This window comes from Callithrix jacchus, chromosome 7 (assembly GCF_049354715.1).
Source record: "Callithrix jacchus isolate 240 chromosome 7, calJac240_pri, whole genome shotgun sequence".
Lineage (NCBI taxonomy): Eukaryota > Metazoa > Chordata > Mammalia > Primates > Cebidae > Callithrix > Callithrix jacchus.
Window position 1 is genome coordinate 12,580,211 of NC_133508.1, and position 17,665 is coordinate 12,597,875.

Sequence of the window (17,665 nt, forward strand, 5' to 3'; positions counted from 1 at the left end):
GGTTTTGTTTTGACTGTGAGAGACCACATTATTATTTTGGGCATTGAGGGGTAATAGGATAATACCCTGTGAGTGCTCCAGTGGCCATATAAATGCCAGTCCCATGTCCTGTTTTGAAGTAGACAAAACATGAGGTTTGAGGTGGTGGTTTGGTAGCTTTTTGAAAATTTGTTTGTAGGACTGTACTGCAGAGAGTAGGAGGAGGTCAATCTGAATTAGAATCGAATGATCTGTTCAGGCTCCAGGGAGCTTTCTGTGCTGGGTATACACCTGTTCCTGATGTGGTGTAGAAGGGACAGGGCCAGGAGGATTTGTTGCTTCATTGGTCACTGTCCATTGGGCAGGAGCTAGGGAGCACAGCCTGGTGCTGAAGATGGGCTTCAAGGCTCCCACCCTGGCCCTGAGGAACTTGCAGGCTATATTTAGAGGATGCCATTATTGTGGCATGGACAGTATATTTTATACCTACACATACGGCCATATACATAGATATACGCATAGGCATACATGTACATACATGTACCTCCGGGTGTGTAAGTGATAGAACTAACCTGTCTTTTGTGCTGTTTTCTTGGTCTTTTTGTTTGGCTCAGTTGAAACAACATGTGTTCCTTGTTGGAGGTGTCTGGTTTCATTGTTCCAGACCAGTCATAGAAATGTCTGCAGTTATCAGTGTTTCTGTTTTCTCTTGGGAAGCTATTCTGGAAAAGAAGTATACTTTCCAAGGCTGTTGATTGGCCTGTCCTTACCCTTGGGGGTCTTAATATGGATCACAGCCATGGGTGCCATGGCTGCTCACGTGTGGAGCTCTGTCTCTCTTGCTGCTGCTAGTAGACAGCTGGTCACCAACAGAGTATGTGTCCCAGTGGCCTTGGAGAAGAAGTCTCTGCACCATTTTTATAGTGTCTTTTTGCTTTTCAATGTCAACATCATGTCTTTTAGCCAAGCAGTATGTTCTTGCAGAATCAGAAAGTGTGGCCCAAGTGAGAAATAAGGGAATCGATCCATATCAGTTTTTATACAGTTGAACCATTGTAATGTTTACATAAACATCTTTACTCTGTAGAGGTGAGCATGGTGCCACACCCTGGCAAGTGCTGAACTACTACGTGTGACCTCTCTTCTGTTGGGTCCACATCACAAGAAGTCATTCAGAATGCAACACGGAGTGGACTTGAAGCTTTCAGAAATGTCCATAAATCAGAACAACTGTTTTCCCATTTGCTGGACTCCCCATTTAAGGCCATGAGATTCCTGTTCCAAAGCTCCCTCAGTTTCTAACACCCATTTCACTCCTCCCTAGAGATAACAGGATCTCACAATGATGTCTTGTTCTCAGATTTTCTAATTAGAAAAATCACGTATTTCACAAAATTTGGCTTACTCCTTAACCAGAGGAAAGCCACATATGCTTTTCTATTTAAAATACTCACTTTTCAGGACTCTGGATAAATTCTTTGAAAGTAGGAAAGCACTGTGACTTTGGTGATAAGCAATATCATGTGTAATATATAAGGGCATGCTTTGAAAGCCATGGTTGCTAAAAACAAATTTTCTCAGAAGAGAAAAATGTAAGCATTTCTTTACATGATCGTTAATTTTGTTTTGTCTAAATAACATCTTGCCTTTGTATAGGGAGGTGAAGAAGTTGACTTTTCTTACACAAGATGAGCTCGAAAGTCCTTTAAGTGGCCAGGATGTCACCGAGTATCAGCAGGGGTGAATGGATCCTGCTGCCACGGTGTGTGAAAAGCCCTTTTTTCCTGGCCCAGGAATGTCCTGGCTCACATTGGGCTGGTACTGGCTGCCTTGTTAGCTGGCATGCAAGGCAAAATCTTATAGCTTCCCCTTTTCCTGACATACAGATGCAAAAGCTTTTAACAAATTATTACTAAATCAGCCCCAGAAAAATGTAAAAGGGATAAGAACACCACAACCAATTGGAGTTTGTTCCCATGATGTGGCATAGTTTTGCATTGCACACTTGGCTCATCATTCAAAAATCGATATAATTAACAAAAAATGAAGGTGACACAACCCATTTTGTCATCTCAGATGCTGAAAAACATCTGATGAAATTTAATAGTCCTTATACAGATTTCCTATTAAATCAGGAACAGAAGGGAAATGGCTCTATTTGATAAAGGCCATTCCTGAAAAATGAGAGCTGACCGTCACCCTCCTTGGTGGTGGCAGCCTGGCTGCTCTGCACACAGTCGGGTGTGTACCGGAACACGGCCATTTTCCATGGCTCTAGTCCATGTGGCACTTACTGGGGTCCTTGTCAGTCAAGCGAGTCAGGAGAGCTCAGAGGCACGAAGACTTGGAATTGGTGAGACACTTGATTTACAGAAGACTCAGGGGCTTATTGAGAACATGTAAGGGAATCTGCAAGTGACTAGATAGCTTGTGAAAGGTGCCCGCCAGGGGTCGTCAGGTAAGTACAACTTAAACCCACAAGGTTCCACTTCACAGGAGTGGGAAAGAAGTGCAGTAGCAGGTGCTGGTGAAGATGTGACAGGTTGGATCTCACACTGATGGGGACTCAAAATGTTACAGCCACTTTAGCAAATAGTTTGGAAGTTTTCTTTAAAATGTGTACACTTACCATATGGCCCAGCAGTTACACTTTAGACGTTCACCAAGGAGAAATGAAAATGTGTGTCCATGTAAAAGAATGTATGTTATCTTAAGAGTAAATTGTCACAGCCAAAAACTGGGAACAAATCTCTCTCAGCTGGAGAAACATGAGCAAATTATTATATATTCGTACATTGTCCTAGTTCCCATCAGGAAAAATGTGCAAAATACTAAAACTGAAACAGGCAGTGGGGATGAGTTCCAGGAGCCTTGAATTGCGTAAAGAGGGAACACCATAGCGTGGAGTCTGCACGCTATGATGATGCAGAATCTGCACGAGTCTCCATTGATGGAAGAGCGCCAAGGACCACTCACTGTGAATGCACAGTGGCTGTTTATTGAGGGCCAGGGTTGACCGGGAGGGGGCATGTGGGAACTTCGGGGCGAACGATTTATCTTTATTGGGGTAATAGGTTGATTTCCATTTATCAAAATGCATCAAGTGTACTTCAGATCTGAACATCTCACTATGTATACTTTATACTCCATCCCTTCCAAAAACAATGAAAAAATAATTATAAGTGAACACTGAACTCTACTTGATAGATTTTTCACAGTGGTATTGATAACAATTCTAAAAGCATTCTGTATCTCCAGGCTTAAGCAAAATAAGCTTAATAAATTAGTGACTAGATTGAGGCTAACAGGAGCCAGGTTTCCTTCTTGGCAAGAGAGGTAGAAATGAGAAGGCCACAGCCTGGAATGGATCGTACAGCACTGGGTTGCAGCAGGAGGTACCAGTATGAGCTGGTGGCTCCCAGCAGACATAAGCAGTAACAGAAGTGCCTGTGGATGGGCATGGGTGTACTTGCGTGTGCACATGTGGTGTGTTTTGCTTGCCAGCACTGTCCAGCAGCAGTGACCCGCAGTGGCAGCACACCTGGTACCCAGTCTTAGATTCCAGACACCATTTTTCACTAGAAGGAGCTGGGTCTCATCCCAGGGCTGGGGAATCTGGTGTCAAATCTGGAGCCGTTTGAGCACCAGAATAAACCATTATAATTATGAATTTCAACCCACCAAGTCAGACTCTATGGAACATGTTGATACATGTAAATGAATGATGAAAGATAAAATGAATATTTTTAAAGTGAGTGTAGATCTAATGATTTAGAAGGAATGACAGGCAATCATCAATGGATGCTAAAACCAGTAGTGAAGCATTGATGAGAAACAGAATATGCACATAGCGTCAGGGTCTCTCCTTTCACATCTTTATTGCAATGGGAGAAGTAGAATCTTTGCTATGGAGGAGCTCAATAAGCCCCACCTTCACTGAATGACCAATGTTGACATTGTCACACAGGACAGACTTCTGCTTGTCCCTCCTAAAATGCACACTCTCGAATCCAGAAGACACCAGAATAAAGGAAAAGCTATAAAATAACTGGCCTGTATTCTTTAAAATTTCCAATTTCAAGAAACACAAAAGCCAAGAAACTTGGATTTAAGGAGGGTGAAAATCACATGACAAATAAATGCAATTCATGATCCTGGTTTGGATCATAAAATAGGAAGACAAAGTAAGAAAATTATGGAGACAGTTGACACCATTTGAATGTGAACTTTGGATTAGACTATAGTATTATGACAGTTAAATTTCCTGACGTTGAGGGAAATTTATGTGAGAGAATATCCTTGTGTTGAGGAACACATCAAAACATTTAGGTATAGAGTGACATGGTATTGAAATTTTTTTTCATTTGACTTAGCAAATGCATGGGGGAGAGACAGGGAAAACAGTGGTGTAAGATAAGAGCAGTTGGTGAACCTGGGTAAAAGTTATATGGGAATTCTCTATGCTGGTCCTTCAGATTTTCTGTGTTTGAAATTACATCGAAAAAGTTTAAAAAGAATATGTAAAACTGAAAGTGATCCCTGGGAAGTGAATGGACTGTGTCACCTCATTGATGAGCCCTTCAAGTTTTAGCCATGAACCTAAGTCAGTCATGTATTGGTTTTTGACCTGGGAATTAGAAAGACTAGCCAGAAAACCAGGCTCTTGATCTAGTTGGGAGGAAGAAAGTACACACAAAGGATGACCACAACCAAGCAGCGTAATGGGCTGATTGGGGTGTATGATGCGACAGGATCTGGGTCCTGTCTGAGGCAGCAGTGTGGAGGGTTTAAGCAGGAAAGACATGTCTGATTCCCTTTCAGTGGGATTATCCTTGCAGCTTCAGAGAAGACTGCCCCATCCTGGGGATCCTTGCCCCCCAACTCGTCTTCAGTCACACTGACCATTTTTGTTGGTGGTGTTTTTATCTGCCAACACCATTCTCACAGTTTAGGGCCCTTGAGCAGGTTTTTGCCTGTGTCTTGAAGATTCTCGTATTGGTAGCCTGTGTGATTCATTCCTGTTACTTAATTTTGCATTAAGAGGGTTCTTCTCTGGCTTCACAGTTTGGAGTTGCTGCTTCATCTGTCACCTGGACCCTGTCTTGTCCATTAGGGAGTGCCCTATGTGAGATGTGGTGACACATCTACCTTGTCACCACTGTGTCCGCAGCTCTTAGGGCACCACCTTACAGAGGAGGCACTCAGCGAATGTGTGGAATTAATGTAATGGGTTAATAGCCACAAAACGTGTTAATGGTCATGTTAGTCTGTTTTTACACTGCTGATAAAGACATACCCAACACTGGGAAGAAAAAGAGGTTTAATTGGACTTATAGTTCCACATAGCTGGGGAGGCCTCAGAATCATGACAGGAGATAAAAGGCACTTCTTACATGGTGGTGGCAATAGAAAATGAGGAAGAGGTGAAAGCAGAATCCCCGATAAACCCATGAGATCTTGTGAAACTTACTTGCTATCACAACACGAGCACAGGAAAGAAGGCCCTCATGCTTCAATTATCTCTTCCTAGGTCCCTCCCACAACATGTGGGGATTCTGGGAGATACAATTCAAGTTGAGATTTGGATGGGGACACAGCCAAACCATATCAATAGTCAACGCAGTCCTGGCCCGTGGCTGGTGCCCAGCTGAGCTGTGACCATGAGTAAGGGTGCGAGGCGTGCACACAACCCTCAGCAGTACGGTGAAAGGATTTGGTGGCTCAAATGTGTGATCTACAAAGAGATCTCCAAAGATCAAGGGCCATTCATCCTAAAAAGAAAAATTACAGCGTACTTTACAGTCAGTGTTTGCTTATAGATATGGATTCTGCAGTGATAAAATCAGTAATTAAAAGTCTGCGAATGAATTTTAATGTCTTTACTGGAATCATAAACACCAGTTTTCTTTCCTCACCTACCCATGTGTTGGTGAGTTTGAGAAGGTGGATGAACTGTGCTCCAGGAACAGAAGAGGGGGCAGCTTGGCCTCTGGGACCTCAGCTGAGCACTGAGTGACCAAGCTCTCTCTGTTTCAGATGTCCACACAGAAGCTGTCCAGGCGGCTCTGGCCAAACACAAAGAGCGGAAGATGGCAGTGCCTATGCCTTCAAAACGCAGGTCCCTGGTCGTGCAGACCTCCATGGATGCCTATACCCCTCCAGGTAAGGGACACGTTCCCTGACACTGCCTCCTGAGGTGCCTGCCACCTTCAGATGCCCGCCGTGTTACTCAGCTCTGCCCTTGGAGTGTGAAAGCAGCCATGGGTGATAGCAAGTGGGTATTGCTATGTACCAATAAAACTTTAGGTACAAGAACAGCAGACCAGATTGGGTGCACAGACCTGCCAACCCCTGATCTAAATGACTGAAGGTAATAGCCCATTTATATTTCTGTTATAGAATACTGCTTTTATTTAATCTTTAATTTTACGTAACTACCCAAATTCTCTATTTTACTCTGCCCAAATAATTATAAACTACATCTCATGATCTTCACAACCGAAGTGAAGCAGAAAGTTCAGTTACCCAGATACTTGTTAGAAACGTGGATTGAACCCACTTTATTTGGAGTTTAGTTTCTGTGATTTTGATTCCAGCATTGTTCATGTCATTGTGGCAAGCTTGTCTTCTTGAAGGACCTAAATCACCTCCCATACCACTTTGAAGCTACATGCTGCTTTAAATGCCACCATTTTTTTCCACTACAAGAGAAACTTAAGGTACAATGTGAATAGTTGAAAAAGTACAACGTTTATGGGAGTATTTTTATGTTTTGAAGTTTAGCTCGGTCTTGGCAAGCAGTGAGACAGCAGGACATGATTCAAATCAGAACTGAGGTCGAGGATATGCCACATTATTCCAGACAGCTCCTGAGTAGTCACCTTTTTGTGCCTTTACAAGTAAAGGTACGGAGATTTATAGGACAGAACTTAGAGTGCACCATTTTGAGTTTTCGCTGTTTTTTGTTTGTTTTGAGACAAGGTCTTGCTCCATCGCCAAGTTTGGAATTCAGTGGCGTGATCGCAGCTCGTCGCTCACTGCAGCTGTGACCACCTGGGCTCAAGCCCCTCAAGCAGCTGGGACCACAGGTGCATGCCACCACACCCAGCTAATTCTTAATTTTTTGTAGAGACGTGGTGTTCCTATGGTGTTTTTATGTTGTATTTACAGATACATGTTCATCTGAAGAACACAGTGCCAGCAGGCAAGGAAGTGAATGCCATGCTAGCAAGGTTGTTGGCAAGGGAGCTCTTTCTGCCAACATGCTCCCTTGGGCTCCTCCCTTTCTTTATTTTAATATTAAATTGCAGCACCTAATTAGGGACTAGGGATGGTGGCTAATGCCTGTAACGCCTGCCCTGTAGGAGTCCAGGGTAGGTGAATGGCTTGAGCCCAGAAGTTCAAGACCGGCCTGGACAACATGGCAAAATGTACCATTTTTTCTCCACCAAAAGTACAAAAAATTAGCTGGGCATGGTGGCGGATACCTGTAGTCTCAGCTACTTGGAAGGCTGAGGTAGAAGAATCACTTGAGCCCTGTAGGCAGAGGTTGCAGTGAGCTGAGGCAGCACCACTCCACTTCACCCTGGGCAACAGAGTGAGACCCCCATCTCAATGAGAAAATAATAATAAATACTTAGAGACCGTTTAAAAATGATTAGGCTGGGTGTGGTGGCTCACGCTTCTAACCCTAGCACTTTGGGAAGCCGAGGCAGGCAGATTGCTTGAGCCCCAGTGTTTGAGACCAGCCTCGGCAACATTCCAAAGCCCCATCTCTACAAACAATACAGAAATCAGCCAGGCATAGTTGTGTGTGCCTGTAGACCCAGCTGCTCAGGAGGCTGATGTGGGAGGATCACTTGGGAGGAAGGTTGAGACTACAGTGAGCCATGATTGTGCTGCTGCACTCCAGCCTGGACAACAGAGCAAGACCCTGTCTCAAAAAAAATAATATGCTTAATCCTGTTTGTTTATGGTTAGAATATACCAAAACCTATGGTAAAAATTTTATTTGTATGCGTTCTTTGTGTAACTAACAAAATGGACTTAAAAGTTTAAAAAAATTTTAAACCAAATTTTTGGCACTAGCCAGTATTTAAGGCAATAGGTATTTTTCTTGACCACTTTATATAAGAGAAATGAGTTTAAAATGGAAGAAGCGGTGCAATTATTTGTGTTTATGCTTATTTCTCATATTGAATCCAGCCACTGGGAAATGTTACTGGGTCATGTGTGATGAAAAACCTTATTATGCAGATGTCTTTGCAAAATATAAAAGTATATTTGAAATGTTTTTGTGAAATATTTGCATTTATTTGATTAGCATTTTTATGTTAACCATAAAACACAGTTTGTAAATTTTCATAAGGAGTCCTAGTAATATCACATGGGGCAGTTGTGTACAATCATAAATCAATATCATAAAAATTTTTTACTCCCAGCCTGTTTTGTGCTTAGTGGTAGTCTGCATGTTTATTATCATGCTTACTTCAATGAAATCTTAGCTGCATTTCCTCTGATCTATTTTTCTTGGTTGTTGGTAACAGTAGTTAGATCTTACCTCAGTTTCATTGCTGTTCAGAGAATATTCTTGAAGTTTATCTTCTCTCTGTGAAATGACTGGTTGCTGACCAGGATCATAGTTTCTGGAGGAAATCTCATTAGGATTGTTGCAATGCTAATATTCTATGGATGAAACGTTCCTTTAGTTTTCACATGTGAAGATACAAGAATAATTTACCAAAACTTCTGCTTCTAGCTGTGATGAAATGAAAGGGACCCAAATCACACATCTGCTGTAAACAGTTGTAAAACTGCACGAAACAAATGAGATGGCTGTTTTCAGTCTGTGGACCACAACTGTGTAAGCCAGAACCTGAGAGCAGGAGAATGAATGAGATGAATGCATAGTGCACTTGCTCTCTCCATGGAGAACACTTGCAGACAATGCACGGAGAGCTTAGGTGTGAGCTAAGCACGGCCACCCTACCAGGTCCAGGAGGTGGAGATTGGAGTGGGTGCAGGACCGGAGCTCTCCACAGATCCACACTAGCAACGAATCAGTCAAAGCCTGCCCATGGTCACGATGACCCAGCAGTGCTTGCACTGCCTGCTAAAACAAGAGCTGAAAGCTTCAGAGGAAGGTTATGGGATCCTGAATATACTCGACATGTTTTCCAATGTGTAATATTCAGCAAGTAATCACTGCATATACAGAGAAACAGGAGGTGACAGAAGGTACAATCTGTGGTCAAGAAAAAAGGCAGTAAAATGTGCACACACACTGTGCAAGATGGAGTCCACCACACTAGATCTGTCACCACTCATCACATGCGGCGGCTGAGCACAGGAAGTGCGCCTGGTCTGAATTGAATTCACTATGAGTGTGAAAGACATATCCGTTAATATGAAAAATAGAAAATATTTTTATTTTATTGAAAGTATAGTATGAGCATTTTGAGTTAAAAATATATTAGTAAAATTAATTGTACCTGTTTATACATTTATATATATGAGGCTACAAAGAAGGTTTAAAGTTCTATATAGGACTCTCATAATTCTGTTGAAAGGCCCTGGTCTAAATATCTGATATAGCAGAAGACAGAGTTTTAAAATCTACAATTATAAATATTCAGGCAATCAAAAGAAAATGTGTCAAAGAACTAAAAGAAAATATTTTAATACTTGAGCCAGAGGAAAAGAAGACACTTTTTACTATGATGGAGATAGGGAGCTTCAGGTTCTATACCTGGTGATCTTGGGAATTGTCACTTCTTCCTCACAAGCAAAAAGCTGGGCAAACTGAAAAATCAGCAACTCTTCTTAAACGTGCAGGAGACATGAGGTTGCAGAAGCCGCTGTCCCCAGATTGGATGGACAGGCAAAAAATAGCGGAGAACCATCATATGCCGGAACAGAATGCTCCAAGGAAACTGCACTGGAATTGAAATATCTTAACTGTAATTGACAACTTGCTGCAGTGAGGTGTGGCCAAGCCTGAGAGTTAAACCCCCTAGGAGGCTTATGCACATGGACCCGTGCTTTTGTGAGTTGTACCATCAGAAGCTCAACCAGGTCCTTGAAGTAAATATCAGAGAAAAATCCCCTCATACTTACTATAGGGGAAGGAGAAAATGAATCATTTTTAAATATGCAGGAGCAACCTTCACTTGTTCTGCCTTCCAGAGAAGCTAGTTATCTAGAGACTAACCTACTGGGGCTTTATCAGAGCCTTCTGACCTGGAGGAAGGGAAATATAAAACTCCAACCTCTAGAACTGAAAAGCAAAAAAGAACAGAGTATCCAAGCACTATGGGACAACTACAGAAGGCGTAAAATATGCGTAACTATGATACAAGGAGAAGAAAGAGAAACAGAAGAAGTATTTGTAACAAAAATTGCTGAATTTTCTCAGATTAATGCCAGACAGCAAACCATAGATTCAGGAAGCTCAAACACCAAGCAGGAAAAATGTAAAAACAACAATGATGAAAACAAAACAAAAATAAACTATACTTGGGCATATAATTTTCAAACTATGACAAAAGATTAAAAAAACCAAAGAAGCCAGAGTAATAATCACCTTCCCTATAGAAGATCAAAGATAAAAATTATATTCAACTTCTCCTCAAAAACCATGAAAGCAAGAAGAATGGAGTGAAATATTTAAAGTATTGAGAGGAAAAAAATCTCATCAACCTAGAAGTCTGTACCCTGTGAAATTATCTTTTAAAAGTGAAGGAAAAGTAGACTTTCCCAGGCAAAAATTCAGAAAATTTGTTGCCCGTAGACCTGCCTTGCAAAAAATGTTCAAAGTTCTTTAGAGAGAAAATAGTAGAGATCAGTAACTCAGCTCTACATAAAGAAGGGAAGAGCACAGGCTGTGTGCAGGGGCTGTCACCATAACACTCTGAGAGGCCAAGGTGGGAGAATTGCAGGAGGCCAGTTATTTGAGACCAGCCTGGACAATGTAGTAAGTCACTGTCTCTTTAAAAAAAAAAAAAAGCCAAGCACGGTGGCTCATACCTGTAGTCCCAGCTACTTTGAGAGGCTGAGACAGGAGGGTCACTTGATCCCAGGATCCTGTTCAAGGCTGCAGTGAGCTATAATGATGCTGTTGCACTCCAGCCTGGGCAACAGAGCAAGACCTTGTCTGTTAAAAAAAAAAAAAAAAAAAAAGCGTCAAAGGAACAGTGAAGGTAGAAGAAAAACTTTCATTTTTCTTAATCTGACATATCAGTTCATTCATAATAGTGACAATATATTTGGTTATATATGCTTATCTATATATCATATACACATACTTAAATATAAGTGAAATGAATGACAGCAGTGATACAAGGGATAGGAGAGAGCAATTAGGAATTAGGATTATTTTGTTATTATAAGGTGCTTACATTATCCAGAAAGCAGTATAGTGTTGTTTGAAAGTGGGCTTGGGTTACTTATAAATTTATATTGCAAATTCCAAGGCAGCCACTTAAAAGGAACTGATATGCTAAGAAAGGAAAGAAAATAAATCTCATAGAAGATGCTCAATTAAGATCACAAGAAAAAAAATCAAAGTGAAAGACAAAAAGAACAAGGGCAACAAATAGAAAATAGTAACAAATATGGTAGATGTTAATCCAACTGTATATCATTACTCACTTTCAAAGTCAGTAGTCCAAATACACCCAACTATATATTGTCTATAAGAAATCCACTTTAAATATAAAGAGAGATATAGATCAACAGTAAAGGGATGGAAAAATATAAAAATGTTAACACTGTTTTTTTTTTTTTTTGACACAGAGTCTTGCTTTTTGCGCAGGCTGGAGTGCAATGGTGCAATCTTGGCTCGTTGCAACCTCTGCCTCCCAGGTTCAACTGATTTTCCTACCTCAGCCTCCCGAGTAGCTGGAATTACAGGAACCTGTCGTCATGCCAAGCTAATTTTTTTTTTTTTTAATTTTTTTGTATTTTTGTAGAGATGAGATTTCGCCATGTTGGCCAGGTTGATCTCAAACTCCTGACCTCAGGTGATCTGCCCACTTCAGCCTCCCAAAGTGCTGGGATTACAGACATGAGCCGCTGCACCTGGCCAACATTAATTCAAAAAAAAACGGAAGTGGTGATGTTAATTTGAGACGGAGTAGACTTTACATCAAGAGAAGTTACCAGAGATGACAATTCCATAATAATAAAGGGGTCAATTTTCCAAGAAGATGCAATAATCCTTAAATGTGTTTCTGCCTAGCAAAGCATCAAAATGCCAAATCAAAAACTGATAGACTTCAAGGAGAAATAATTAACCCACTATTATCATTGGAAATTTTAACCCCCTTTTATCAGAAATGGACCAGTTCAGTAGCCAGAAAATCAGTAAGGACGAAATTGAAATTAACATCTTAAGTCAACTGTATATTTATAGGCTGTTTCCTCCAACAACAAAATACAGAACATTCACCAAGATATACCATGTTTTGGTCCACAAAACAGACCTTAACAAATTCAAAAGAATAGGAATGAAACAACAATGTTCTTAACCACAATAAAGTAGAAATCAGTAACAGATGACTGGAAAATATATTAGGAGATTAAACAATATGCTTATAAAACCTTGCTCAAGGAAGAAATATGATTTCTTTAAAATTTTGAAGTAAATGAAAATGAAACCTTTTTAAAATTTGTGAGATGCAATGAAAGTAATGTTTAGAGGGAAATGTATAGCTTTAAATGCATATGTTAAAAAAAGATCTAAAATCAGTAAGCTTCTGCCTTAGAAAACTAGAAAAAGAACAGCAAGTTAATTAAGCAGGAGACAAATAATGAAACAGTAGAAATCAATACATTGAAAACAGAAAATCAGTAGACAAAGTCAATGAAACCAAAAGCTCTTTCTTTGAGAGAAAATTTATAAGCCTCTAACAAGAATAAGAAAGAAATAGAGGATATAAATTACCAATTGAGAAATGAAATAAGGGACATCACTACAGATCCCATGGACATTACAAGGATAATAAAGGACTTTTATTAACAACTCTATGGCCACAAATTTGATAACTCGGATGAAATGGACTGATTTCTTTAAAGACAGAATCTGCCAAAATTTGAACAGAAGAAACAACCTGTATAGGCCTATATCTGTTAAATTGAATCAGTAGTTTCAAAACAGAAAGTGCCAGTCCCAGAGGTTCACTGGTGAATTCTATCAAACATCTGAGAAGAAATTACACCAATTCTCTACAATCTCTTTCAGAATATAGAAGCTGAGGAATACTTTTTAACCCATTCTTTGGAGCCTGCATCATTTTAATACCAAAACTAGAACAAAATATTACAAGCAAACTATAGAGGAACATCTCTCATGAACATAGATGCAATAACCTTCAACAAAATGTTAGCAAATTAAATCCAACACTGTTAAAAGAATTGTGCAGCAAAACCAAGTGGAATTTGTTTCACATATCCAAAGCTGGTTTAGCATTCAAAAACTAATTAAGGTAATTCATCACAGTAACAGGCTAGAGAAAAACAAAACACATTTGACAAAATCTAACGCTCATAAAAACTTTCAGCAAACTAGGAACAGAGGTGAGCTTCCTCAACTTGATAAAGAATATCTACAAAAAACCTTCTGTTAATGTCATATTCAATTGTGAGAAACTAGAATCTTTCCCACAAAGATCTGGAAAGGAGATCAGGAAAAACAAGGGTGTCTCCTCTCACTACTTTTGTTCAACATTGTACTGGAAGTCCTAGCTAATGCAGTTATGACAAGAAAAATATATATGTATATTCACTGGGAAGAGAAATAAAACTTTGTTCATAGATGGCATCCTTGCCTACGTAGAAGATCCAAAAGAATTTATCAAAAAGAAAACAAAAATAAACAGGAAAAATCTGGAACTAATAAGTGATTACACCAGTATTGCAGGATATGAGTTTAATATACAAAAGTTCAGTGAATTTCCTGTTTACCAGCAATGAACAAGCAGAAATTGAGAGTAAAACCCATGGCTCATGTCCATAATCCCAGCACTTTGGCAGACTGAGGCAGGCAGATCACCTGAGGTCAGGAGCCTGGCCAACATGGCAAAACCCCATCTCTACTAAAAATAATAATTTTTAAAAAACCATTTCCACTAGTACTCCCCAAAATGAAATACTTAGGTATAAAATCTAACAAAATATATTAAATACCTGTATGAGGAAAACTACAAAACTCATTCACAGGAAAACTAAATAAATGGACAGGGAGTCCATGTTCATGGATAGGAACCCTGAGTATTGTCAAGATGTTTCCTTCCCAACTCGATATATAGGTTCAATGCAATCCAACCAAAATCCCAACAAGATTTTTTTTTTTAATATCAACAAACTGATTTGAAAGTTTGGAGAGACCCAGAACAGCCACTTCAATATTGAAAAAGAAGAGCAAAGTTGAAGACTGATCCTACCCAACTTCAAGACTTACTATAATTTGATTATAGTGAAGACATGTGGCATTGGTGAAAGAACAAACAAAAGGATGAATGGGACAGACTAGAAAGCCCAGTAAAAAAAAAAAAAAAGTCAACTAAACTTTGACAGAGGAACAAAGGCAATACAGTGGAGCAAATACAGTGTTTTTTTTACAAATGGTACTGTAACATCTGGACATCCACATGCAGAGAAAAAAATAAACCTAGACAGACATTACATCTTCAAAAAAATTAAAATAGATCACACAGCCACCATCCTCATTCATATAGTGGTAAAGTATTGTATTCTTGCCTGTCAAAATAGATGACAGATCTAAATGTAAAATGCAAAACTATAGAATTTATAGAAGGTAAGAGAAAATCTAGCTGACTTTGGTTTGGTGATAACTTTTTAGATAATACAACAAAGAATTGAAAGAATTGATAAGCTAGTCTCCAATAAAAATGAACATTTTCTGCTATGTGAATGACTCAAAGTAATTAAAATACAAGCCACAGACAGAAGATGTTTACAAAATATGTAAATGATAAAGAACTTTTAGTTGAAATATTCAAAGAACTCTTAAAAGGAAAAAATAACAAATCAATCTGATTAAAACAGGGGCCAGCCAAGTGTGATGGCATGTGCCTGTAGTTTCAGCTACTCAGGAGGCAGAGGCAGAGGCAGGAGGATCACTTGAGTCCAGAAGTTCCAGGTTGTTGTGAGTTATGCCTGTAGTTTCAGCTACTCAGGAGGCAGAGGCAGAGGCAGGAGGATCACTTGAGTCCAGGAGTTCCAGGTTGTTGTGAGTTATGCCTATCAGTTGTCTACACTAAGTTTAGTGTCAGCCCAGTGACCTCATGGGAGGAGTAAACTAGCCTACATTGGAAACGGAGCAGGTCGGAATTCCTACGCTGATCAGTAGTGGGATTGTGCCTGAGAATTGGCTCCAAACTAGGCAACATAGTGAGACTCCGTCTTTAAAAAATGAGTAAGTAAAATTAAACATGGACCAAAGACTAACAGATGCCTCATCAAAGAAGATATGAAGATGGCAGATCTTCATGTGAAATGATGCTTCAGATGTTATAGAGAAATGCAGATTAAAACAACAGTAAGATATCACTACACACCTATCAGAATGGCCAGAATCCAGAACTTCATCAGCACCATAGCTTGTAACAATGCGCAGCAGTGAGAATTCTCTCTAATTCGTGGCTGGTCTTAATGCAAAATAGAACAGCCTTTAGGAAGACAGTTTGGTGGTTTCTTACAAAACTAAATATACTTTTACCATATGATCTAGCAATTATACTCCTTGGCATTTACTCAAAGGATTTGAAAACTTATGTCCACACGCAAAGACTACACATAGATATTTAGAGCAGCCTTATTCATAACTGCCAAAACTTGGAAGCAACCAAAATGCCCGTCAGTAGGTGAGTGTATAAGTAAAATGGTACATCCAGACGGTGGGATATTATTCAGTGCTAAAAATAAATTAAATGAGCTATCCATAAAAATACATGGAGGAAACTTCAATTGCATATTGCTAAGTGAAAGAGGCCAATCTGAAAAGGTTGCTGTGTGATTTCAGCTATACAACATCCTGGAAAAGGCAAGACTGTGGAGATAGTGAAGATATCAGTGGCTGCCAGGGGCTGGGGGAGGCAGGGATATATAAGCAGAGCAGGAGGATTTTAGTATCATGTGATACTCTGTATGATACTGTCATTGTGGATACATTATGCATTTATCCAAGCCCATATATTGTGCAACACCAAGAAAAAACCCTAATGTGCGCTGTGGAGTTTGGGTGATAATGATGTTTCGGTGTAGAAATATCAGCTGTACCACTCTGGTAGAGAATGTTGATGGTAGGGAAAGCTGTGCATATGTGGGGTTGGAAAGAATACATGAGACATTGCTGTAAAACTGAAAAACACAATACTGAGATGAAATTTCTCTGGATGGGCTTAACAGGTTGTAGAAGGAAGATAGATGAACTTTAAGAGGGATGAAGAGAAATTAAAAGTGAAGACCAGGGAAACAAAAATTAAGGAAAAATTGGCAGAACCTCAAGTTCCTATGGTACAATGGTAACATACTTGTAATACAAGAAGGAAGAGAGAGAGAAAGGAGCAGAAGTATTTGAAGAAATGAGTCATAATTTTCTCAAATTGGTGTAAAATACCAGTGTCCAGCCCTGAGAAGTTCAGTGAACTTTGAGCAGAACAAGTATAAAAATAATCACATCTAAGTTTATAATAGTCAAAGTACTGAAATCCAAAGATTAAAAGGAAATTCCAGAAGTACTCAGAAGAAAAAGACACGTTACATACCAGAGAAGAAGCATTTGAACCATGCATGACTTCCATAAAGATGCAATAGAGACCGCGAGACAATGGAAAGACATTTTCTAAAGTACTAAAAGGAGGGGAAAAGCCTGTCAACTCATATCTAGTAAAAATCTCCTTTACAAACAAGGGTGAAATAACACATTCACAAATGCAAAAGCAGGGAGAATGTGTTATCAGCAGAATGATACTATAAACATGCTAAAGAATGTACTTTAGGCTGATTGGGAATGATACCAGATGAAAGGTTAGCTCTGAAAAGAAAAGAATCCTATAAATTGTAACAGCACTCTCTAAATTTTCTAGAATATTTTAATCTATGTTTATGATTTTATGGCTTTTAGTTTTTTATATTAAAATTTTATGGTATAAAATCATCAAATGTCTACTCTTCTTTATACCTCCTTTACCTGTTTGAAGTTTGTCCATGTTGTACCATGCATCAGTAGCTTATTCCTTCTTGCTATTGAATTATACTCTATTAGATAGATATAACGCATTCTCTTTATTGATTCACCAATTGGTTATTCATTGTTTCCAGTATTTAGCAATTGTGAATAATGCTGCTGTCAACATTATATATGTACATATCTTTGTGTATACATATAATTTCCTTTATCTTGGTTGGGTGCCAACTAGTACAATGATTGACTTTTACCCTAAGTTTGTTTCGCTTTTTAAAAACTGCCAAATTGTTTACAAAATATCTGCACCATTTTACACTCCCACCAGCAGTATATGAGCATCCCAATTTCTCTACAACATCACCAGCAATTGGTATTGTTGGTATTTTTATTTTTGCCATTCTAATTGATGTGAAATAGAATATCATTGTGCATTTAATTTGAAACAATTAATGATGCTAAGCATCTTTTAATATTATT

General features: G+C 39.3%; 1 protein-coding gene across 17 annotated transcripts in view; it reads left to right on the plus strand.

Moving 5' to 3' along the window:
• The window catches only part of DIP2C (DIP2 acetate--CoA ligase C (putative)), a 387,622-nt gene that overhangs the window by 220,528 nt on the left and 149,429 nt on the right, over positions 1 to 17,665 (plus strand). For all 17 annotated transcript variants that reach the window (XM_035252738.3, XM_035252740.3, XM_035252739.3 and 14 more), the window contains one exon: positions 6,016 to 6,141. In XM_035252738.3, coding sequence (XP_035108629.1) covers positions 6,016 to 6,141 — 126 coding nt within the window. The remainder of the gene's footprint in view (positions 1 to 6,015; positions 6,142 to 17,665) is intronic.